The following is a 26,123-nucleotide window of genomic DNA, read 5'->3' as shown; positions in this document are numbered from 1 at the left end:
CTTTCGTTTTCCTCCGTCACTCAAATACCCGTGTCCTCCTTCAGCAATCCTGAGGGACAACGGACATCAATAACAACACAGTAAAAAGTCTGACGTGTTGTAAAAACGGCTATTTTTAGCACATTTTAAGACCGACGTGTTGCTACCAGACGTACGGTGTGAACTGAAACCAAGTGCTACAAATGAAAAAGTCGCACAGTGTCTACAGAACATATAGAAATACAGGCTAAAATGCATTATCTTGTAGAGGCTCAGAGTCCGCTTGCAGAAGAGACATTTACATGTGGATGTTTCCTGGTCAGGTGCTGCAGCATGGAGGATGTGGTGTTGTGGTAGGCTAAATCCATTTTACAGTTTTTAATTGGACTACGTTTTCCGCCTTACGACGTGAAAAAGGGTCCCACACCTTTGACATTTTGTGTCTTTTTCACACTCCACCGGGGTCCACATTGTCCGCCATGGCTTAAGAGAAAGTTAAGTTTTTTTTTTTTTTTGTTTTTTGTTTTTTGAGAAAGTTAAGTTACATTCGCTACTCGCGAGTGCATTCAGTGCAGTGTGTATGTGCGTCACTTATTTCGGTCCGGGTGAAACAAGAGCCCGGGTGATTGCAAAGCCATGAATTAAACATGAATAAACGAAGCCTCGAGGCAGAGAATTTGACTCGAGGATTTTTTGTACTCGAATTATTCGAGGTACTCGAGGAATCGTTTCAGCCCTAAAAACAAATGGTAAACTGTTTGTATTTTAATATTGTGGTGTTTCACAATCTCAAACCTAGCTCCATGTACTCCTCTCCTTTCACCTCTGGACAAATTGTGTGATGGTGGGTCCTTGTAGTTTTATAAACTGCAAATTAAACTGAAGCCTACATCTTTGCTGTGAGCTAAATGTACTTGTGTATCTTCATTCCTTTTACCATTCCTTTTCAAACAGTCGGAATTTTTGAGTTCTGAGGAGGAAGCTAAAGTATAAAGTTAACATTATCTTAAACATTTACCTGCTGGAGCAGATTAAGACCATGATGCCTCGCTTTCATCGTTGTCGATGTTGTCATCATCACCCAGTCGCCAATCTCATTTGGTGAAGTGGACCCAAACTTTAAAGTGCGTTCTCTCTGCTTATTTGGAAGTCTGAATTTCCGAGTACCAATGGGAGAGCAAACGCACCATTAGCTGCTAGCAACGGAAGCTCAAATATCAAGGTAACGTTATCTTAAACAGCTTATTTACCTGCTGGAGCAGATTAAGACCATGATAACTCATTTAGAATGTTGTCAAAATCGCCCAGTCAGCCATTGCATTTGGTGAAGTGGACCCAAACTGCGTCTCCTGTGAGAGTGGTGGGGGTGCATTTCGTAGGCATGGTGCTGTGCCACGGCTGAAATTGCAGGTCCACGTCTTGAGTCTATGTGGGGGAAACACAGTGGTGTTCATCATGTTAAGAGTGAATGGCATTTAAGGGAACTGACGAGCTATTACCATGACTTTACAGTCGCCCAGAATATTTAACTGAGGGTGTTTTTTTTTGCTAGGCATCCGACTCCTTAAACTCAAACCAGCTCCATAAAACCGACGTAACCCTGTCTTATTCACAAGCACGTCTTCATCCATGCGCTCCGTGTTGCAGCAGCGCTGCTGCTTTTGCCCACAATTGACTCTTAATTGACAGCATTCACACACAATCACGATTGGACGGTGGAGTCAAAATCTTTACCGGTGGCTAAATTTATATCATATACTGGTTGTACCACGCATTACTAGTACTTATTAAAAAATGTTCATTATCTGGATTTATGTGGTCACGTTTATAAAGGTGAGAGGTGAAATATTCCTGGTGGACTTTACTATATTTTATGGCCTTCACAACTTTTTTTAAATAAGTCCTTCACTGAGAACATTTTTTACTTATTTTTGAAAACGACAAGTCACTCTGAGTTTAACATCCTGGCTAAATGTGAAAACAGTCTCCTACACCTATCTCCTGCATTGGCCTCTGATAGAAAATAGACGGTGAATCTCTAGGATTTGAAAACCCTGGCAGATCTACGTCACCCTGTAACATTCATGGACTCACCCGTCTTGACTGGCAATGGGTATGCTCCTCCGTCTGCGTCATTGCGGAGACACGCAACGCCATTATCCGTCCTTGCGTAGGGCACGCAAGGACGTACGGAGTCAAGCCCACTTTTTTAAACATCCGTCGAACGAGACAGATTACGCAAGTTTGTGATTGGTCAGGATGCCGCTGTTGTTTACAGCGCCGCCATTGCAAAGAGAGCCGAGGATAACTAGTGGCAGACACAGAGAAGCTTGAAGAATATCTCGCGAAAAAACTCTAAAAATATGAATGTTTAATTCTCTTGTGACTGGAGGAGTGAAAAGATACGCAGCAAGCGTTTTATTTGTGGACGGAAATGACAGGAAACGTGGGTTTAGAGGTGGGGAGCACATGAAGCGGTGGGAGAATGAGAGATTAATATGTTTGTGTTAAAAGTTTCTTATATACACAAAAAACACAATATAAACACACTATCTTGGACCGATACATGACAGGATACCACAGAACAACACTACGCCCTCTGTTGTCCTGCCAGGCAATTGCTTTGCAACACTCTCCAGGAGACGGAGAAGTAAAAGAGCAAAATGCTTCCGTCAATCCGTGCGTGTCTGTCCCTTGCGGAGCTGACGGAGAAGCATAAACCAGGCATAAGGCTGTTGTTGGTTTAGCATCCAGGAGAGGGCTGAGAACATCTCGACTGGTAGAAGCTAACATTAGCATTAGCAACGCCACCACATGGCAGAACTCCTTCAGGCTTTTGTTATTTGGGGAAATAAAATATCAACATTGCAGAGCAAACCGAGTCAGTGGTAGAGTTGCATTGTTGTAGGCCAATTCGAAGTGAGATGTTCAAATGTCAGAAAACTCCAGATTCAGTTTTCTGAAGCTACTCTCCCCTGGCTGAGCTCCATACTGAATCGGACGCACCAGAGCTTGTCTGAGTCATCTCATTTATCTGTGTGGGAGATGGAAAACTGATTTCTGTTCTTCTTCCAGTGTGACAGAAACGCACGCCCTGGCTGCAGCCAACCAACAGAAGAATGACCGTCTTCGTGCAGCTTTCGGCATCTCCAGCGACTATGTGGATGGATCTTCATTTCATGCTGATCGAAAGGAGAAAGAAAAGGAGAAACGAGAGCAGGAACGCTTGGAGAGAGAGAGGCAGCAGCAGCAGAAATATACGTAAGCAGGACTTTCAGAATTCAGGAACACTGTGTGAATATGGGATTTTTCATTCCAAATCGACCACTAACCCAACCTTTCCACTGGATGTCTAAGCGCCTCGTAACCTAATAGACACATTTTACCAACAAACTCCTTTACCACACGACAAAGGAAGTGTTCCACGCTGCTGGTCCTACGAGGTCACAAAATCACAGGACTCTTGCAAGATCACGTATGATTTCAGCAGTTATAGCGATGACGAGCAAGGTGAAAGGCAGAAACATGAATCCAAGAAGTTCTATTTTCCTTTCTGTTTACCTCGACTCGAGGTTTCATAAGAAATGGCATATTTCTTTTTCACTAGTTAAAGGTACTGGAAAGACTCGTCGTGGAAATTGTAGAAATTCAGTGCAACTGCACATTATCATCTATAAAGATAAACTGGGTTAAGGTTTTCATTTTGTTAAGCAATTATGAATTATAGAAAATCAAAACGTTATCTTAAGACTGAATACGTCACTCTTAAGGTGTGACTCCGTGATAAGCTATATTTTGTTCAACTTCATGGTCTCAATGATTGCGAAACATTTTGTTTACAGCTGCAGCAAAATGTCTGAGCCATATGTCCGAGCATTTCTAGCTAACCTAGCAACGTTAAAGTCATGGGAACTGTGTGTTAGGAGGATTGTAGCGAGCTGGAAGGATAACACTAGCTGCAGTCAGATCTGCTGATGCACAGACTACAGGGCTGTTCAGTGTTATTCACTCAGAGGTTGATCTAAAAAAGTAATCTGCACGTTCTAACTATAAATCCACCTGGAACTGTACCACTCCTTCTGGACTTGAGCAAAGACTGAGTCATGTTAGAAAGAAAAGAAAACAATCTTATTTAGCGCTTCTCAAGATAAAAATCACAAGGCGCTTCACAAAAACAAACAATTGTAAATGTACAAAAGATTTTTTTAATTACTTAAAAATATGTTTAGAAAAACAAAAATAAAGATTGTGATTAAAAAATGTCAAGAAAAGGGAGGAGAGAGAAAATGAATGGGAAAGAGAGAAGTCGGTGGATCCCGGGAAAAACGGAATAGGTAGAAAGGAGAGGTGATGACGAAGGTCACGTAAAAGCCAGCCTGAACAAGTGGGTTTTCAGCTGCTGTTTGAAGGAGAACACCGAGTGGCTGCAGCACCACAGCTAACCATGTTAGCTCCAGTAAGGAAAAAAGATTGCATTTTGGAAACCTACGACACGCTCAGAGTTCAGATCTAAACCAATTTTGGTTTTGAAGATGTTCAACATGTCTGCTTTGCCATCAGAGTCCAGATCGACTTGCAGGATATCTGAATAACAGGCTTGAAAATGTGTGGTTGAGGCTGCTCCTCTTTGGCTAACTGGCTTGTGGCTCATCCAAGTCGGACAGGCTAGTTGAACCAGCTGCATCCCTCAGGATATCCATTCTCTTTGATATCCGTTCCAGAGAAGAAGAAAAAATCTGAATTACAATCAGAGGTTTCAGAAGCTACATCTGGCTGATGAAACATTGTCATCGGCTATCATGCTAAAGCAGAAAAAGCGGAGGTCCTGATTGTGTACATTGGCTTCCTGAGGGTAAACCTAGTATTAGATAAGCAGCTCAGATTTGTCTTATGTTTTTTTCTTTACTGTTTAAAAACATCAGATTTTCTTCCCGCTGTGGAAATCCAAACCTGGAATTCTGCACATGACTTTTATTTTGAAAGTTTCCTGATGTTTTACGCTGCTTTCGTATTTCTTGCTTGATCTGAACTATGGAGTTTGATGTGTTCTGGAAGCAGACACCCGGATACTTTGGGGCTAATGGTGACATCTGGGGAAGGCTGGCAGCTTATTTTCCACCAGAAAAGCGCGTTGTCTCTTTTAATAACAGGCTCCAAACACAAGGCTGCTATGTCAGCTATGGCTCGCTCGTCTGCAGTTCCGATGGGGCGTGCGTCTTCTGTTTGCCTCGTCAGTGTTTACCAGCTCTCCTTTCAAGTTTGCTTTGAACTAGGGCTGGGCGATATGGCAAAAATAGAATATCACGATTTTTCCAATATTTTATCACGATTTCGATTTTATCACGATTTTTTATCCATGAATAGCATAACTTCAATTGCATATTAAAAAAGAGAAACATTGAATAAATAAACATTTATTCATATTAGGGATAATCAGCACAGTGCTAACACACTTATATTTTAAACTCACACCAGAGATGATAAAAGCCCTGAGAGAAACAATTACAAAAATCAGTTTTTCTCATTTTTCAAGTAACTTAACATAAATTAAAATCGTAAACATATTTAAAGTGCAAACATGTCAATTGCAAACATATTGTGCAAACATTAACTTGTTCAAAATACTATGTAGCTCCCAGTTGCTCATGTAGTGGATAGTTAAGCTCAAATACGGCTCTGATGTGCGGCTGGACCAGAGATCGCTTGTGGTAGCAAAAAACTGCTCATTCTGAATATTTTCTGCAACAAGTCTCTAAATAAAGTAAAATTTTCCAGTGGAGATTGGAGACAACCCATAGAAGCACTGATTTGATCTCATTTCAGAGAAAAATAGAACAGGTTAGATGCACCTAATAAATAAAATTACTAACAAACTCAGGAATCTTTCTTTGCTTCACTGTTCTGGTGCTGAGAATATCACTAATGCGGATCAAAGGAGATACACAGATGAATGCACCTCTTAATTATTATTTGGAGACTACATTTACTGCAGCTGGCAGAGATTGTTTCTACTGATACATGGAGTTTACAGAATCATTTAAAATTGTAATAGGGGAAGACTGCAGGAGGGAGCGGTAAAATACAGCAAAAACAAGAAACTACGAGTCTGATGAAACCCGCTGGTTTTCCATCAGGCAGTCACGGGGCAGCTCCAACGACCCAGTGACCGAGCTCAGTCGGTACCGACACCGGCTCGGCAGAGGGTGGACGAGCCAAGGCGACGTCGTGCTCTGCTTAAGAAGTGATATTTTCCTGCTTCAGAAGAAGCGTCCAACGTGTTTTTACGCTTTCTCCGAGACATGTCACGTCGCTAAGTTGTTAGCGCCGCACGCTAAGGAAACCCTGCATTCCTCTTCGGAACGAAAACCTCGTTGTCGCTCTCTCAGCCGCGGCGAAGCCATGTTTGTTCACACACAAATGAAAACAAGCGGGACACTAATATATTACTATGACTCACTCTGATTGGTTAAGGGTCAAACAAAGGCGTGTCATTCGCCTGAGGTACGTTCCCTTTTCATTCAGAGGCAGAAATTCAACAGCAGAGCTGTGAATCGTGATAAAACGGGTCTCTCAAAAATGACAGACCGTCAGATGTGTAGATCGTAAAACGGTCTAAAATCGTCATATCGCCCAGCCCTAGATCGCTTGTGGTAGCAAATAATTGCGCATTCTGAATATTTTCTGCAACTGTCACTTTGCATTCAGCGTACATGCGTGGAATGGCGGTGTACGAAAAATACTTGCGGCTGGAAAACTCGTAGCGCGGATCCAATGTTTTTATCATGTTCTTAAATCCCACTCCTGTTCGCACGGGACACAAATCTTTAACCAAGTGGTACGTCACTGCATCTGTCACGCTGTTCCATCGTCTGCTGTCTCTGTCGTAAGGAGTGAGTGTTTCTGTTAGTGTTTGCTGCCTGGAAGAAGCGCTAGCCGCTGCAGCCGCAGGCTTTTTAGCTTTAGCTGCCAGCTGGCTCTCATTGTATTGTTTGGGGTGCCTTCTTTTCAAGTGATTAAACAAGTTTGTGGTGTTGCCATCACTTGCCTTGACGCTCTCCTTGCAAACTTTACAAATGACGTTTCGCTGCTCTTGGTCATCTGGTGAAAAACCAAACCAGTTCCATATAATGGACGAGGCGTTTCTCTTCGGAACGAAAACCTCATTGTCGCTCTCAGCCGCGGCCGAAGCCATGTTTGTTCACACACAGGTGAAAACAAGCGGGGCACTAATATGACTATGACTCACTCTGATTGGTTAAGGGTCAAACAAAGGCATGTCATTCGCCTGAGGTAAGTTCCCTTTTCATTCAGAGGCAGAAATTCAACAGCAGAGCTGTGAATCGTGATAAAAAGGTCTCTCAAAAATGACAGACCGTCAGATGTGTAGATCGTAAAACGGTCTAAAATCGTCATATCGCCCAGCCCTACTTTGAACCAGAAATACTCCCAAACTGCAGAAGTTGTTGTTTTTATACACCAAGTCAGCTGGTGTGCGAGCTGACATTTTTCTCTCGTCTCGTGATATCACATTCATAAACTTTACGGAGAATTTCTAAAAGTTGGGACTAAACATTTTTAACTAATTAAGTAAAACTGAAAATTCTGCCATACTTCTGTTAATGCATTAATTGACTTATTTATCTTTATTTTTTTAATCCTTGTCTTCTACCTGCACTGCTTTTTTTTCATGACTGTATTGGAATTTACACAGTTGCCAATTTTAAACACTGGCTGCATACGGTAATACGGCCCAAGCCTACCGTGCAACAGAGAGCATCTTCTTCACTAGCACCCTCCCTGCACCCGTCCCCCCTCTCTACTGTCCACCACTCCTTGTTCCCTCCTCTCCATGATTGATGTCAAGTTGTTGTTGTTATTGTTGTTTTTAGCCTCAAGGGCAACATGCCGATTATCACTTGTAAGTCACTTTGGACAAAAGTGTCTGCTAAATACATAAACATAAACGGAGAGAAGTTTACTCGACAGCAACCAGAATGAAAGTGAATCACACATGCAGGAAGCCCCTGCTGGCTGATTAAAATGTCCAATCGGAGGTGGTAGGCGTGAATTTCAGCCGGCCAATCAGTCGTAATGTGCCGCTTATGTGTCCCGTGGAAAGGTCTGGTGATTCCTGTCCTAATGTTTATGGCTGGGCTTATTTTATCTTCTCAGATTGGTGGAAGATTCAGATGAGTCGGATGCTCCTCCTGAGAAGCGAAGTCGAAAGAAGAAAAAGAAAAACAAGAATAGAGACAGGTGAGAAGGTGAATCTGGTAATGATGAATAAAGTACAGACAGATAAAACGGACTTATGAGAGTTTTTGTTTTCTTTTAAAGCAGCTCAGAGAGTTCCTCTCCATCTCCACACAGAGAAAAGAAATCTAAAAAGAAGAAAAAGAAACGGTACTCTACATGTTAAATATATGTGTACATCATGTTAAATAATAGATTTTATCCTTTTAACGTTGAATTCTATCAACATAAATATTTGTTTTTCAGTGAGTCATCAGAAGAGGATGATGACAGGTAGGTGTTTGATGTTTAACGTTTTCCTTGCTTGAGTTCACTTATAACTTGATCTTCTATTAAAGTTCTTCAGATGAAGAAAAGAAGGTTTCCAAGAAGAAAAGTAAAAAGTGCGAGAGTTTGAGTCCTCCGAAAGCTAAGTCCGGTCGACCCAGAGAAGTTTCATCCAGCTCGACTCACAGGTATAAAATAAACGAAGCCGTTTCAACTTCAGGTGTGAATACATTTGAGTAGAGAATACACTGCAAACCAACTCATTGGGGACTAGTCACACATGGTCTGGTAGAAGTAGCATGATTTGTACATTTACTTTTGCTTTCTTAAAGGAAAGCAATTTTTGATCCTACTTATTTCCCTTAAACTGTTTAGTTCAAAGTTGTGGAGCTAAATTCCAAACTGCTGCTCGTTTCTCTGTTTACTTTCATACACCTGAACTCTGATTTAAAAAATTTTTAGACTTTGGCTTCCTTTAGAAGTCCATATGAAAACGCAGGAGGTGGCGTTTTCGTTACAGTGGCGGAGGTGGATTATATTTGTAATGTTCTGAACTCTGTTGGGCTGTTTTGATTGATATGCATCTTGAATATTACAAAAAGCACTGGTGCAACACCTGTGGAGTTGGTGGCCCAATTTGGTGATAACATTTCAGATACAATTTTTTTTATCAGTGTGTGTGTGTGTGTGCGCTCACGCGCTCGCTCGCTCATTCTCAGTAGTTGGATATCTTGTCCCTGTTAACCTAACCCCAAAATTCCACTATCTCCGCTCCGCTGCGTCCCCGCTTTCCGCAGCCGCTCGCTTCCGAACTCAATTTTTACTGGTACCCGCTCTACAACGGCTCCGCTCCGGTGCGGAGACCTGAGGTGTGCAAAGAGGCATGCTTTTCGAGATCTTGCGATACAGTCCGAGCAATAAACGCGGAAGTTAGATCCAAACACCCGTTGTGTGGGAGAAGCATCGAAATGAACTGTTTAATCTGCCCATCATTTGTGTTGAGAGATCAGCAGTGTTTGGATCAAGTTTGGATCAACAAAGGGTGACTACTTTGATAGTAGAAACTGTATTTATGGCTTATTTTTGTGCATTTAAAGTTCAGCCGCCATTGATAGTTGTTAAAAGTTGTTAAACCTGTGCATATGAAACAAAAAACGCTTTTTGTTTATCGATTTATTGTGAAATAACGGAAGTTGTGCTTGCTCCCTTTCCTGTTGGGCGGTTGTGATTTCTGTCCATTGACTGCGGAGGTGCTCCGGCGTCCGGCAAAAATAGGATCGATTCTATTTTTGCCGGATGGCGGAACGGCGGGCGGCGCACTGTGCCACACGGCTGCAGTAGTGGAACACCTCTGATTGACTACAACGGGACAGTTTTTGCTGCGGAGTTCGTGGCGGAGTGGAGATAGTGGAATTTTGGGGTAAGTAAAACATGTGCCTATCCTCAGAAAGTTAAGGTACCGCATTTTCACGACCATAGGGCGCACCGTGTTATAGGGCGCAGCTTCAGTTACCGGTGTCTTTTTGGTATTTAACACATACAAAAGGCGCACCGGGTTATAGGGCGGGGGCACGGTAAATGTACCGGTAAAACATCTGTGCAGGCTCGAGACTCTGAACATATCCGTGCAAACCAGACATTGTGAAAAATATAAACAGCCAAAAGCATGCTTCACTTTACTGGTCTAGTCCTGTTTCAGACCTCGTTTAGAGCGCACGTGCACTTCCTCATTGCGTGCGCTGAAGGCTCGTGCTCTTCTAATGGGCTCGACACACGGGAGGCAACTTCCCCTTCATTCATTTTCAATGAAACATGCGCAACAAAGCGATAATCGCGGGTCTCCCTCCTACTAAAGCCGGGCATACACCGGGAGTGCTGCAGGAGGACACACAGGGATTTATGGGGGTTGGATGAGGAAAACGAAATAAAGAAAGAAAATCTGTGTTTTTTGATCAGTTTAATTTGACATGAACATGACAAACACGCTTTCTTGACAATCCTTGTGAATAAAAAAACGTGTAGAAATAAAAACGAACAGCATGTGTTATTGGGGAAATAGCGGGCGAGCAGTCCTGATGCATGGTTGCGCATGCGCCGTGAGCGGTTCTGGTACTTTTTGGGTCGCAGCGCCGCTTCAAGCGCTGATGCGCTGTGTTGAAGTTCAGAATGTGTTTAGTTGGTGGATTTAACCATATAAACTTTCCACATGAACAAAATCATATGTGTGTTATTAGTAGGCCTAAGAAAATAGTGTATTTGAATTGTGTTTTATTAACCCTCTGGGGTCCGTGGACACGTATCCGCGTCTTTTGAACAGGTCTGATTTGGGACGCTGTAGCAGCAAGACTCCGCCTCCCTGAGTTTCGGTTTCAATTCAGCTTTAAAAAGGAGATTATAAACTACACCCCAGTTTTTAAATTTTGTTAATAGGCAACGTAAAAGTGGAGTTATACTAAACTAAAAAACAACCTTTTTTTTAGACAATCTGATAACTTGTCAAAACAGCAGTTTAGTAATCCGTGAGAGGGAATGTGCTTGTGAACATAAAAAACTCACAAAAGCGTGAGATCCTTTTGCTGCTGGTGGAAGTCTCACTTATTCAACTGGTAATAAGTATCATTATGTAGCTGAGAGAGAGAGGAAGGCCACATGAGTAACGAGATGTGCACAAAAAGGAGCCGCTTCGCGGGGAAAGGAGTGGCGCGAACAGAGTAACAACAAACAATTAGACAGATATTGACGGTAAACTTCATATTTTGGAGCGATCCGGACAGATATATTGTCGCTGCAGTTTAGTAGGCTTTTATTAGGCTTATATAAGGATGATGAGAAGGATAAATGTCCACCAGGCAGTTCAGATAGTACGGCTGTTATTTGAACTGGAAGCAGAGGAAGTGGACGGAGACTCACAGCCGGAGTCTGAGGCAAATGGCGAGGATGTTGATGACGATGTGGCAGATCCACAGGTCTGTCTTCGCTCACGTCCGCACATTCACGCCACGCCCCTTGTCTTCTTCTACGTTCGCGTCTCACAACAGCACAATAGGCGCACCGCACCATAGGGCGCAGCGTTGTGCCCTGCACTGGAGCCCTAGGCCCGGGGGTCGGGCCGGGCTTCGGGCCAACGACTGTGTAATTACCTCGGACACGGGTCGGGCCGGGCGCCTTTATTTTTAATCGAATCCATAAAAAAAACTGAAACACTTAAATGCAGCAGCACCTGCCTGCTTCTCACACACCGTTAGCTCAGTTAAGGTCTGTGTGGTTTATAAATGCGCCGATATAAACAAATTCTCAAATTGCTGATTGAAACATGTGCCCCTATTCTAATATGCCATTTTATGTCCACTTTGATGTCAGAAACCATTCGTTTATTCTCATGAAAACGGCAGCATTCTATTTTTCTGTGAATAAATTCACTCTGCAGTTATAAACATACAGCATTCATTGCTGGGGTTTTTTTCTAACTGGAGAGCGCATTTTCAGAGCGGCAGATTAAATTTACAAACACTACATTAATTGGGGGCGTTTATTTAATCAGCCGCTCTGAAAATGCGCTCTCCAGTTAGAAAAACCCCAGCAATGAATGCTGTATTTTTATAACTGCAGAGCAAATTTATTCACAGAAAATTAGAATGCTGCTTTTTTTCTAATTGCACAAGAGCGCATTTTCAGAGCAGATTAAATTTACAAACGCATCCAATTAATATAGTATTCGTAAATTTCATCTGCCGCTCTGAAAAATACGCTTTGTTAGAAAAAAAGCTGCATTGATGCTGTTTTTAACTATTTATTTTTTACTGCAGATCGCTTCTCACAGATAATTAGAATGCTGAGCGTTCTATCACGCTAAAACATTATGAAAGGTTAAAAAAAAAAGTCGGGCTCGGGTCGGGCCAGAGAATCCTGAAAACCTTTTCAGACCGGGTAGGGCTGGGGCTCCACCCCCTCGGGCCGGGCCGGACACGGGCTCAGATTTTAGGCCCGTGCATGGCTCTAGCGCAGCGTACATTTTGGAGAAAATTTAAGACTTTTGGGTGCGCCTTATGGTCGTGAAAATACGGTAATTTCAATTGTTTGTAGGACTGCCTCTTGTCCATAATTTTCTCCTGTTCAAAAGATACTTTATTAATCCCAGGGGGAAATTAGAGTTTCAGTACACACAATTCATAGATCAGACATACATGGGCAAGACACATGACAATAATTGGTGACTGTGGTCATTCGCAACCTGAGTTGCGCTACCTTAATAGAGATCAGAGGGTTTACATGAGGGTTGGTTCAGGTGGAGGAAAAAAAAGGCACTTCAGAGTTACCCTCCACAGGGAGGGGAGATTTGCTATGCAAAAAACACCTAAGACAGCGATGCAACAGGCTTCAGACATCACACAACATAAGTGTCCACTAGGTGGGGTGGTAGGGTTTGGGACTCTACACACGTCAGTGCATGCAGCCGCGATAAGCAGCGCTCTTCACATCAGTCTGGACAAAGGTGGGAGGTCGTTGGGTTTAGAGGGCACAGTGACTCTTGGAATGATTCAGCGGCCTTCACAGCTCGCTGTCCCGCCCAGGCCGGGATAGGGAGACAGAGTTGTCATGGCGACGGCAGCATTCCACATTTCTTCGGGGGGGAATTCTTTTCAGGCTCACAGGCTCAAGGGCACCTGATTCAGATAAGAAATTGTTTTGGGGCCAGACACAGATCATTTCTTCTCTGTCTTAGAGTTCCGCTGTTCCTCAACCTCTCAAAATCTAATAATGGCGTAAATTTAGGGCTGCAGCTATCGAATATTTTTGTAATCGAGTACTCTATCGAATCTTTTTTTCGATTAATCGAGTACTCTAATTACCCTTTTGTGTTTGTAAACCTTTATATCATATATTGATGAGCCAAGATGGCGCCGAGTATGGCTGCCTCGTCGCGAGCTCCACCAAGTTCCAACATTGCACGCTCCATACTGTACATTAATGCCACTGTTTTGCACATACCAACCTCTGTACATTTTATATCTCTTATCTTATTGTTTACTTTATTCATTTGTATACTTAGATTAGCCATTTTTATATTTTACTTGTTTTTACAAGCTGTATTTTTGCACAACTCTGTTGCTGTGAAGCTCGCACACAAGAATTTCACTCGCATGTACTGTACCAGTGTACCTGCACATGTGACGTGACAATAAAAGTGATTTGATTTGATATCAAATAGCATGTTATAATTATGAAAGACCTCTTAAAATGAGCAAGCAATTGCCAGTTATTCAAGTTTTATTCAAAATTAGTTTGCATAACTTCAGCACTTCAACTTTACTTCACAGTAAACAAATGCCTGTGCAAAAAATAAGTAAACCTGAGCCGATTTTCCCCTCGTGCGAGAATCTGCTAGCCTGCAAGCCAGACAAAAACTAGGAGGATAGCGCTGCGAGCGGCTGCGGCCCAAACAGAACCAGAACCGCTCACGGCGCAAACAGCTCGCCGGCTGTTTCCCTATTAACACACGTCCGTTTTAATTTCTACACTTTTTGTCTCACACTAACAAGGATTGCCAAAAGCATGTTTGCTGTGGTTTTGTCAATTACACTGATCACAAAACATTTATTTACTTTCTTTCGTTTTCCTCCGCCACTCATAAATACCCGTGTCCTCCTGCAGAAACCCTGAGGGACAACAGACATCAATAACACAATAAAAAGTCCGATGTGTTGTGTAAAAACTGCTATTTTTTTTAGCACATTTTAAGTCCGACGTGTTGCTACCAGACGTACGGTGTGAGCTGAAACTGAGTGCTACAAACGAAAGTCGCAGAGTCCGCAGAATATATAGAAAAACAGGCTAAAATGCATTATCTTGTAGAGGCTCCGAGTCCGCTTGCAGAAGTGACATTTACAGGTGCTGCAGCACGGAGGATGTGGTGTTGTGGTAGGCTAAATCCGTTTTACTGTATTTATACTGGACTACGTTTTCCGCCTTACGAGGTGAAAAATGGTCCCACAACTTTGACATTTTCTGTCTTTTTCGCACTCCACCGGGGTTCAAGTTGTCCGCCATGGCTTAAGAGAAAGTTAAGTTATATTCGCTACTCGCGTGTGCATTCAGTCCAGTGGGCATGTGCGTCACTTATTTCGGTCCGGGTGAAACATGACCCCGGGCGATTGCAAAGCCATGAATTAATTAAATATGAATTAAACGAATCCTCGAGGCAGAGAATTTGACTCGAGGATTTTTTGTACTCGAATTATTCGAGGTACTCGAGGAATCGTTTCAGCTCTACGTAAATTAATCTATTCCGTGCTGATTCGTCCACTCGCTCCTTGATCGCATCCACCTTCTGTGCCAACGCATGAATCTCAAAGTCCCAAGCTTACAACTCATCTCAACAATTATATGAGTGTGCATTCACAGCGCGGTGCAAACCATCTCTGAGCTCCGAGATTGAGCCAATATTCCTCGACAGCTCGTTAATTTTCCGGTAAATCAGGTAACTTCCAAGGCCAAAGAGCAGGAAACCTGATACCAACACCACGAATATCCAGACATCTTTAGAATCCTCTACAGATAGCTGAGATAGGCAAATCAGGTTCCACTGTTTCCAGGAGTCATGATGTGACCAACTGGGTCTGTCCCAGAGGGGCACCCGAGAGCCCCTTCTTCCGTTCTCACTGTTGAGAAAATTTTGTCAATCGCGTTGAGAGACCAGCTGACCAGGTCCATTTTTAATAATTTCCAGTTTCCAGAAAAAATGTAGAAGCGCCGTACACCCAAAGACACACAAAGAGCCTTGGGGATAATATAGGTAGGAGAGGAGCAAAAATGTTTCTGTACTCTTCAAGAGCCGGAAGAAGTAGGTGTTTGTAGAGAGGATCTTAAGGTGTAAATGCAGTAGGCTGGATGTCTGGTTTGTAAACTGCCTATTAGATCATTGATGATCCATTCAGATCCATTAGTTGTTTTCTATTAGAATAAAAGTTAGCTACTCCAGATTTGAGTTCATCAGGGAAAATGATTGAGAATCTCTCCATTCAGTAAATTTGCATTTCTTTTCTCCCAGCAGTGCTGTTGAGGTAAATGTTTTCCTTTTCTTTTTAAACCAGTGAAAAGTCTCCTCCATCGAGGTTGCGTCAAAAGGACCGTTCTACAAAAAATGTTGATGAAGGTAGGAAGGGGAGGTCGCCTGACAGGAGGAGGCGCGGCAGTGAGGAGCACAGCCCACGTCGCCAGGGAGGTGAAGGGGTAGGGCTGAGTTTTCTGGTCCAGTAATAGTCATGAGACTTACTATCATTTACTGCATTTACAATAAAACCTTTTGTTTGTCATGTAGAGGAGACCCAATTTGGATCAAGACAAAGAGCACCAAAAGAAGGCAGAGAAGACACAGAGGAGACATGACTCCTCATCACCTTCTCCCCTTCCTCAGGCAAAAAAACCCACCAACAGGGAGAAAGGAAGGAGATCTAGAAGCAGGGAGATGGAGAAAAGGAGACGTTCAAAGAGCGTTGAAGTAGAGAAAAGAAGGCGCTCCAGGAGTAGAGAGAAAAGAGATAAAGGAAAAGAGAGTGTACCTCAGAGGATCAGACATGACTCCTCCTCCTCCTCCTCATCTACCTCTCCTTCTCCTAAGCAAGAAACCAGGAAGGAAAGAGGCAGAGACACTGAGCATAAACGAGAAGAGAGCAAACAGCACAGAAAGGCCAGACGAGATTCTGCATCTCTTTCACCTCTCCCAGAAAAGAAGGCAAGGAAAGAGAGGAATGGAGAAAAGCAGAGTATAATTCAGAAGGAAGTGTATAATTCACAAACACCAAATGAAAGAGACAACAGGAAAGATGGTGCCAAGTGGCAGAATAGAGAAACATCTCCTCGCCATCAAAGAAGTGACAAGAAAAGGGATGGACATCCGTCTCAAGGCTCTCCTTTCCCCAGTGGAGGTCCGCGAGAGAAAGAGGGAGAGAGGAGACTAGAAACGGATAAAGACAGATCTAAAGAGGATGGGTATTTGGAAAAGCAAAAGGAATGGGATGTTGGAGGGAGGAGTCGTGAAGCTGTGGTCCAGTCATCTGTAGAAGGTAGGAGAGAAGGGTCGAGACCTGAGACATCCCAAAGCAAGAGGCCTGAGAAGATGAGAAGTCCTGTGAAAGAGAAGAAACGTGAAGAGCAAACTAAAGAGGTCACAGAAAAACAGGAAAGCAGCAGTGGAAGCAGCAGTGACAGTGACAGTGATAGCTCCTCTTCATCTTCCTCATCCTCTTCTTCTTCATCATCCTCTGAAGATGAGGTTGAAGCCAAGAAAGCTGGATCAGCAGAGAAGGAAGGAATCGCTAAAACAGATTTATTGATCATTGGAGCTGCTGTTGAACGGTATTTAGTCAATGAGAAGAAGGAAAGTTCTGCTTTAGTGGAAACCAGACGTTCACAGAGAGACCAAGAAGCTGGAAGGGACAGTCCAGAAAGGGAAAGACCATCCTATAAATCTTCTGCAGAAGATCTTCCACCCCAGACAAAAGGACAGGAGTGTTACAGTCCCACACAGATGGACAGCCCCAGTCCTCCCCCCTCCCCACCCAGCAGATTGGACAACCAAAAAGGCAGCCGGTGTTCTCCCTCAGAGGCCAAAACTAGGGATGAAGATAGAACCAGGAAGACCACTAGGTCAAGCCCCTCTGCTAGGAGCTCATGGTCTCCACCCCCAAGAACCTCCACTGCCCCTTCAGCTCGTCACACTCCCCCAATGCAGTACCAAGATCCTCTATCTCCATCCAGAAGAGCTTCTCCTCCAACCTGGTCAGAACGGGACAGGTACAAGGATCGAGAGCCGCAGAGAGGGGTTAGAAGGAGTAGGTCCAAAAGTCCTAGGAGGCGCACCAGGTCTAGGTCTGGAAGTCCCAAAACGTATGGAAGGTCAAAGGCTAGGGGTCCAGTGAAGCGCAGCAGGTCAAGACCTAGAAGTCCAAGGAGGCGCAGCGGATCTAGACCTAGGAGTCCAAGAAGGCGCAGCGGATCTAGACCTAGGAGTCCAAGGAGGCGCAGCGGATCTAGACCTAGGAGTCCGAGGAGGCGCAGCGGATCTAGACCTAGGAGTCCGAGGAGGCGCAGCGGGTCTAGGCCTAGGAGTCCGAGGAGGCGTAATGGATCTGGACCTAGGAGCCCGAGGAGGCGCAGCGGGTCTAGGCCTAGGAGCCCGAGGAGGCGCAGCGGGTCTAGGCCTAGGAGCCCGAGGAGGCGCAGCGGGTCTAGGCCTAGGAGCCCGAGGAGGCGCAGCGGGTCTAGGCCTAGGAGTCCGAGGAGGCGCAGCGGGTCTAGGCCTAAAGGTCTGAGGAGGCGCAGCAGATCTCTTTCTAGAAGTCCTAAGAGAGGCAGCAGGACTAGGCCTAAAAGTCCAAGAAGGCACAGCAGATCTAGGTCTGGCAGTCCAAAGAACAGCAGGTCCATATCAAGAATCTTAATGTGTCCAAGCCCGCCCAATGGGTAAGAGCCTTGACACAATTGCTATCCATGCAGTTTCAGACTTCTGTGTCCTTAACGCTGAATACGTTTTCTGCTTCTCCCTCCTACTGGTTGAAAGTAGAATTACAGCTGTTGTAAACAACCCTGCCTCAGCCTGCTGTAGCTAGCGCTAACAGAGAGCTAACAATAACACAAGACAACCAATTCTAAACAAGCCACAAAGTAAAAAGATCCACACCGTTGGACAAAAATTATGACTTAAAAGTCCTAGTAGCAACAAAGCTAGGTCACCATCAGTCTGTTATTTTGTAGCCTCCTTTAGCTCCCTCAAACTAGTGTGGACTGTGCCAATGTTCACTCTGTTTTTAGCTTTTTGCTTCACCTTCATAGACGTCATTCTCTTACTTTAACTTCCAGGCTCCACCACGATACCAGAGGGCTTCAGATGTGAAGTAGCTCAAGTTTACGGCTGAAGAGCCACTAAAGGCAGTTTGAAAGAAATAGCTTCAAGTGTGGAAAATGAAAAAATCATATTAGAAGTTATTTTGGTTTAATACAACCAGAAACCTGGAGCATATGTGTCCGTCGAGAACCTAGAAGCTGAATTTTGGACTAATTGTAGTCATACTACTGCAGCCTGACTCAGGCCAGCATATAGCGCGATACAGTAGTCCATTCTGCATATGACCAAAGCGTGAATGACAGACTCCAGGTAAAGTCTTGATGGCAGGGGCTTAACTCTAGCCAAGTGATATAGGTTAAAGAAGCAAGTCTGCACAACATAGTTGGCTTTAGACCAGAATCCATTTTCACACCTAAATTGGTAACGGTGCTCTTCAAATTAGCGGCCAATGGTCCTAGATCAGCATCAGTGTCGACATCATCTGCGGTACCTGGAGAGAGCTTCATCTTCCACCCTAAGGATTCTTGTGTCCAATTTTTTAATTAAAAAAAAAACCACATTCCTTCTCTGTGTTCAACCCACCTGCTCCAGTGCATTAATATTTTAGTGATTTTGAGTAAATCCAACTAGTTTTTTATTCACATGTCAGAATTTTTGCCAGTTGATGTCCAACTAACCTGTCTAACCCTAACCTCTGAGTGTTGGACACGACATGCAAACTCAAGGCTCTTAAATGGTTTTATTGAGGGTGTTTTGTTGGAAAGGCATTGATAGTATTTTTATATGCATGTTCTAACAAAAAGAGCTAAATAATGTCTGATTTTCTTTTTCATTTTAATAAACAATTCTTGGTTAAACTCAGATTGATCTGAAGTGACATAAAATGTCTCAAGTCCAGAAGTGAAGACTTAAAAACAAGTTTCAATAAAAACATCTGGTCCTATTAGCGTTTAGCTGTTAGCTACCTAACCAGCACCGACTCCTGCTGCCTTCTACCTGTTGAGTCATGCAGTTATTTCACTAAAGCAATGCTATGTTCATTAGAAACCTCATCAGACTTCTGACTTTTGTTTTTTACCGTCAGATCACGCAGATCTCCGTCTCCACAGCAGCAAGGAAAGACCGGTCCCTCCTTGTCCAAAGAGAGGGAGAGGGAGAGGGAGCGGGAGCTCGAGGCAGCCAGGCTGAGGGAAGCACAAGAGAGATTGAGGGAAAAGAAGGCTGTGCCACCTAAAGGTGTTCCCCAACCCCGCAGCTCATCTTCATCCTCCTCCAGCTCCTCTTCCTCCTCCTCCTCCTCCTCCTCCTCCTCATCCTCCTCATCTTCTTCCTCACCGTCACCACCACCAAACCAGAATAATGCAAAGGCACCAGCAGGAAGAGATCTGAGGCCAAATCAGGAGGAAGCAAAGCCAAAAGTTCAATCTTCCTCATCCAAGGCTCCTTCCAGAGACTCTTCCCACATTCCAGCTTCAGGCAGGAGAGCCTCTCCGTCAGACTCCAGGCACTCGGACTCATGCAGGAGAGGCCCCCCATCAGACACACAGCTCTCCAGTCTAGGCAGGGGAAGGTCACCATCAGGTTCTCGGCGCTCCGATTCTGGAAGGAGAAACTCCCCATCAGACACACGACCTTCTGACTCAGGAAGGAGGCACTCTCAGTCAGATTTAGAGCGCTCTGATTATGGAAGAAGAAGCAGACCGTCTGACCTGCAGCGCTCTGATGGGACCTCCATGTCATCTCCAGCCAGCAGCCAATTAGACTCCAGACATTCGTCCCAAGGGCGAATCAGGAAGCCGCCATCACCTGCGGCCCATCAGCCTGCACAACAAGCAGTCAGGACAGACGGTGTCGCTAACGGAAAAGGAAAGTCCAACAGGAGCAGCAGCTCAAGTTCCTCTTCGTCCTCCTCATCATCCTCCTCCTCCTCTTCCTCTTCATCCTCCTCCTCCTCAGACAGCTCTGACTCTGAAGTGGAGCAGGCAAAAAGGTGAGCTGTAGATTAAAATGCACGTTGAAGGATTAAAAACCCGCAGTTGTCTTTTTACTGAAACAGTTTCCTCTATCAGGAAGCAGGTGAAAACCCGAAGCTCTCACTCCTCCTCCTCTTCCTCATCCAGTGATGAGAAGGACACAACAAAGAAAAGGTGTTTCTCTTCAGGGACGTTTAATGGTCCAGACAGAGCCTTATGGTTTTGATTTTTAAAGTTTGGCTCTTTTTGAACATTTTTCTGAGCAGGAGAATAACGGTACCACATTTTTAAACACTGGTTCTGTTGTGTTTGCCTCACAGCCCTGCCAGGCCTCGCCGAGTGCCGGCCGACTCCCTGAGAGACTCTCGCTCGCTCAGCTATTCTCCTCCGAGACACGTCAAAGCTGAAGCGTCTTCGCCCAGCCGAAGGTTTGGATCTACTCGATGGTGTTTACAAACTCAGGGACAGAAGATCATATGCTTTAATGCACTTCCCCCCCAATTATTAGTTAACTTGATGATCAAAAACAGAAAAGGTCACAGGACACATGAAGAAGTAAAAGTAGTTCTGAATAAAAGGGTCTTTAGGTGCTTTTTGAGGCCTAGGGCCAGTTACGCTGACTGTATGAACAGAGTAGATGACAGATGCAGTCCAGTAGGGATGTGAATCTCAGAGCAACTCACGATTCGATTCTCAATTTAAATCAATTCACAATCAGTATTAACAAAGAGTGTCGGCTCCAGGATGAACTACTTTGTTGTACAAGTTAGTTAAAGCTATGGGACATTTTTATTAGACTTTAAACTGGTCGTGCTCCAGAAATGCTAATTTACTATGTAAAATAAGGTGATTCTAAAACTGTAAACAGAAACAATCTTTTGACCAAAAGGCAACATTTATTTTTGCTTACCTTGTAAAATATAACAAATCTGTAGTTACCTAACAGTAGCTTTGAAAGTAATACGGTCTACTTTTCAAGTATGTGTAGAAACAAGTTACATGAGTAATCCTGAGTACTCATTCATCAACTTAGAAAATAAATATGAGAATATCTCAAATTTCTGAGTATGGAAAAAATGACATCCGAGTGCCCTCTTATCAGCAGATTCAAACATGAATCATCTCAATTTATGGGGCCACAAAAGTAATCGGAGTACTGACTCTCCTAACAAAGATCAAGAAAGTGCATCTCAAACCTGTAACATGCCAAATATTTGAGTTCTTGGAATCGATTCTGAACCTTTGTGAATCGATTCCGAATCTTTATAAATAAGAATCCCGATTCAGACTTGAATGGATTTTTTTCAGCACCTCTACTGTCCAGACCAACACTCCTGATCTAGTCGTGATTGTTCTTTTTCCCTCCAAGCAGCCAAACTCTGTTTGGTTTAAGTTCACGTACATCAGGTGTGTCCAAGTGCGGTCCTGGGGCCATTTGCGGCCCTCGAAGTGATTTTGCATGGTCCTCACTAGCGTTTTTTGGAATAGTGGAATTAAGTCCCTCCAGGAGGTTGTTGATATAAATTCATATATTTTAATATTTGATGTTATAATTTGTATTATTTATTTTAGGTCTTTTTGTGCAGAACACATGAATGTTTGCATTCTTAGAAAAATGTTTTATTTTGTGGCCTGTGAGGAGTTTTAACTTCATGATTTTGGCAGCTTATTTACCGTAATTTCTGGACTATAGAGCGCACCTCAATATAAGCTGCACCTACTAAGTGTTTAAAAACACATGGAGCTGTACTTAAATAAGCCGCACCTACTAAGTGTTTAAAAACACATGGAGCTGTACTTAAATAAGCCGCACCTACTAAGTGTTTAAAAACACATGGAGCTGTACTTAAATAAGCCGCACCTACTAAGTGTTTAAAAACACATGGAGCTGTACTTAAATAAGCAGCACCGGGCTAAAAGCCGCAGATATCTACTGGATTGAAAACGTAGTTTAACTGAACGTAACTGAACTGATCAGTATCAAACAAAACAGAAAAGTTATTGATTAGTTTATTCATCTTCCTCCTGCGCACTGAAACCATTAAAGTCCTCTTCTTCAGTGTCGGAGTTGAACAGCCTCAGAAAAGCTTCGTCACATACCTTTTCTGTGGCGATGTCCGTGTCGCTGTCATCATCCCCGGGTGAAGCTGGCTTGAATGAGTTCTTCCTGCTGCCGTCTGCAGCGCCGAACCATGGATTCATTCATGCCAAGCTTACGTGTGGCAGCACTGTTTCCCTCCTTTACTGCCAGATCGATGGCCTTCAACTTAAATGCGACAACATATGAACTCATACGTGTAGTTACCATGATGAGGGGGTATGGATTTGAAACAAATTCTTCGTGGTGCCGGCTGCTTGCATGTGCTAAATTAAAATGAGCACTTTCTTCGATTTCCACTTTTGACTTCCACCTGTTTCACTTTCTGCTAAAGCGCCCCCTAGGGGCAGGTGAAGGAAGATCTTCAGTAAAGCCGCACCTTATTTTAAGCTGCATGGTTCAAAGCGTGGGAAAAAAGTAGCGGCTTATAGTCCGAAAAATACGGTATTTATAAATATTTATTTTGGCCCTTGTCTTGAGAAGTTTACACATCCCTGACGTACATGTTCAGATACACATTATGTTTGCATTGTCACTCAAATGTTCTCATCAAAATGAAGTGAGATGAAAGTGAACTTAAAGTCCAACAATGTCTGATTATTGACTTAATTTGGACTGATGAAGATGTTAATTTTTAGGCCACAGATAATCTACATTAGGATACACTCATTAAATCAGTCAGTTTTACATCTGTTGAGCTAAAATGTGCATTAGTTGTGGAGTCATTCCCAACACACAGTTAAAATACTGTTCGGACGAGATATGTAATGTTGTTGTCGGGATTGGACCAAAATATAGACCTCTATCATTTCTCAAACTTAAGGTGACTTTGTGTCACTGTGTGTCTCCTTTATGATATAGTTACAGGGTATCCGCGGGTCCTTAACTCATTCACTGCCAGCCGTTTCCTGATCGCTAACGGCCTTCGCTGCCAGCGTTTCACACCGTTTTTACTGTTTTTTTAAGAGTCACAGAACGCTGCGTGCTAGGATGATGTCGATGCCAAAACAACCAAAACAAAGAGGAGACTCACCTCTTACATCAAGAAGAATCCGCGTGTTTCGAGCTTTATCCGTTCTTTCATAATCCGTTGTTGAATTGTGATCGGCAGATGCTTTTCCGGTTCGCGCCTCACTTTTTTTACATGAACGGCCCTAAACGATCTCCAAACACATGGATGTGTTGCTTCCTGATCATGTGATCTGTGACGTATGCGGATGAAGGTCGGCTTCAAGGCTGAGAAGTTTGTTCTCTCAGCGCGAGGGCTCGTTCCGATGCTCAAACAGTAAAAAAATGCAAATGACGACTTTAGTCATCATTGGCAGTGAATGAGTTAAAAAGTCTTAAATTAGCTTTTCCAAATTTAAGGCCCTAAAAATCCTTAAAAATGACAAATAATCCTTAAATACAGTTTCCAAAGGTCTTAAATTACCAAAGACCCAATAAACAAGATTCTTTGATTTCTATAAAATTTTGGTGAATTTCTAGTTAGTGTTCAGCATTTTTTTGTGTATGATGTTGGCGTAAGCGGAACTGTACACATTCAGTTGGTTGTGAAAGGGGGCTATTTTTATATGAGCACATTAGCTGGTTAAGCTAGTGGGAGCTTGCGCCATGGGGATGTGCAAGTTTAATGGTAACTGGATGGCTAATCCCACGTTTGCAACGTGGTTAGCATCGGTTCCAGGCAATAGCTGGAAATTATAGCTTAAATTTAATTAAAAAAAAAATGGCTTACATTTGGTCAAAGTGGCCTTAAGAAAGGTCTTAAAAAGTCTTAAATTTGGCTCCCTTACATCTGCAGATACCCTGTATTTAACTGACTTTTTTATCATAGCAACCAATGATTTATACCGGACAATGTAGGGCTTTAAAAACATTCTATTTATTATATTCATCATCAGTGATTGGTGTAACAATAACCTATTTGTGTGGTTTTGTCTCTGTAGGAATGGCAGGAGACAGTCGCCTAGCAGACGAAGGAAATGAGTAAACAAACCCCCCAGAGATGCTGCTTCTGTGCTTGAACCTGACTACAACGTCGACTCTTGGACCGACTGTCTGTAAATGCGAGACTCCAAGAGAAATTTCTCATGCAGTTGTCCCCAAGTTTGTTTTATAATCAGCAATGCTGTGGGGCTACGTTGTTGTTTTATTTTTTATCTGGGTAGGAAACGCTCACAGTTATGCTCTTAACACTGCTCTTCTGTACTTGTACTGAATGTTGTGTTCCCCCTGTAGATACGAGCTGTCTGTATTCCGGTTATTATCATGTAACCGATATGTGATTTCCATGTAATGTGAACGAAACAAACCTGGGTAATTCTTTGTTGGAAATAATTCATCGTAATAACAAAAGGTAATTGTACATTTTACTTGGTGTAATTTTTAGTCTTTAATGGCGTGGAACATCCCGCCTAAAGTGGCTGATCCTGTAACAGATGTGCTGGTGCAGAAAATCAGCTTTAGCAAACGTCTCCCAGCTGTTCAGCTGAAGCTCTGGTTCATTAGACAGATTCTCTTTTTTAACTGAATAAAAGCAGCTGATGACGCAAGAATATCTGACAGTTATTTTCTCCTGGTGACGGTGGGAATGAAAGTGTTTGATTTGGTTTTTTCTTCTCCTGTAAGGTAAAGCCAGTTCATTCTGTTGCCCTTTGGTTTTTTCTTCTCCTGTAAGGTAAAGCCAGTTCATTCTGTTGCCCTTTGTTATAACTTGTTTATATCAATAAACTCACAAAATTATTTGTTTTTGCTGTAAGTCTGTGGAAGGCAGAAACTGCTTGAATTCAAATTATTAAATTGTTGGTTAACCTCCATTGAATGCCTGTAGAATTTCCAAAACGGGACAGTAATGTAAAGTATTGCTTTTAGTTTTGTTTAAATATTGAAGCGTGTGTTTATTGCTTTAAAGGATAAAATAAGATATTTTTCTTACAAAATAATTAGTGTCAATATGTAAATTATTTTTCAATTGTTGATGGAAATACAAATAAGGTTCAGCAAATTACGATATTGTTGAGCTGTTAGAAGACAAAAACATGAGCAGGAGACTTCAAGGTGTGAAACCTCATTAGCTGTAAACCCTTAGGAAGAGGCAATCAAGGGTCTGAGGAAGAAAACGCACACAGTGTCCAGATTCTCTGTGGAAAGTTGTGGTTCTCCATAAATGTTTCACAACATGTTCAATACAAAACATGATACTTAAATTCTGTATCAAAGCAACACATTTCAAATAAGAAACATAAATGCAAGCTTTGAACTTTTCGAGTGTATTGCAACATGCTCCAAGAAAAACAAAAATAATGACAAAATATTAGTCAATTTTAACGTTGAGCAGAAATGACTCAGTGCTGTTGCAATACTGAAACTGGTTGCGACACACAGAGGAACAAAACCAGTTCTGGTTGGGAAATAATTCTGGTGATTTAATTAGTAGATTGTGTGCTTTATGATAGCATATAAAAGTTTGTGAATTATCCTCCGGCTTATTTCACTTTTCTGTTTTTTTACAGAAGTCAGATGAAGGAAAAATTATCACTTAGTTTTTGTGGGCCTCTCTATCTTGCATGTAAAGCTGGTCATTTCTCCCCCTGGTCCCCAGGTGGCGCCACTGCCCTGTTACGATGCCTCAGAGAAGTAGAGTTCACATCTTTTAATGGAAAAGTTAAAAACGCCTGTTATCTCACCTAAAGCAGACGGCTCTGTA

The 26,123-nt window shown here is 42.9% G+C and overlaps 1 protein-coding gene across 2 annotated transcripts in view; it reads left to right on the top strand.

Annotated features, from left to right (window-relative positions):
* srrm2 (serine/arginine repetitive matrix 2) overlaps window positions 1–25,159 on the top strand; it is a 29,493-nt gene extending 4,334 nt beyond the window's left edge. The window contains exons 4-15 of one of the 2 annotated variants that reach the window (XM_070551485.1): window positions 3,055–3,240; window positions 8,152–8,235; window positions 8,320–8,382; window positions 8,479–8,505; window positions 8,571–8,687; window positions 15,591–15,729; window positions 15,818–17,961; window positions 19,428–20,333; window positions 20,413–20,490; window positions 20,637–20,744; window positions 24,364–25,045; window positions 25,095–25,159. In XM_070551485.1, the coding sequence (XP_070407586.1) occupies window positions 3,055–3,240; window positions 8,152–8,235; window positions 8,320–8,382; window positions 8,479–8,505; window positions 8,571–8,687; window positions 15,591–15,729; window positions 15,818–17,961; window positions 19,428–20,333; window positions 20,413–20,490; window positions 20,637–20,744; window positions 24,364–24,403 (3,892 nt within the window). In that variant the 3' untranslated portion in view covers window positions 24,404–25,045; window positions 25,095–25,159. Of the gene's footprint in view, window positions 1–3,054; window positions 3,241–8,151; window positions 8,236–8,316; window positions 8,383–8,478; window positions 8,506–8,570; window positions 8,688–15,590; window positions 15,730–15,817; window positions 17,962–19,427; window positions 20,334–20,412; window positions 20,491–20,636; window positions 20,745–24,363; window positions 25,046–25,094 lie in introns of both variants that reach the window. The other variant, XM_070551484.1, reaches the window with a different exon arrangement.
* The last annotated feature ends 964 nt before the right edge of the window (window positions 25,160–26,123 follow it).

The sequence above is a fragment of the Nothobranchius furzeri genome, chromosome 5, assembly GCF_043380555.1.
Source record: "Nothobranchius furzeri strain GRZ-AD chromosome 5, NfurGRZ-RIMD1, whole genome shotgun sequence".
In the NCBI taxonomy this organism is placed as follows: Eukaryota; Metazoa; Chordata; class Actinopteri; order Cyprinodontiformes; family Nothobranchiidae; genus Nothobranchius; species Nothobranchius furzeri.
The sequence above is the reverse complement of the archived record's forward strand: the minus strand, read 5'-3'. Positions and strand labels throughout refer to the sequence as shown.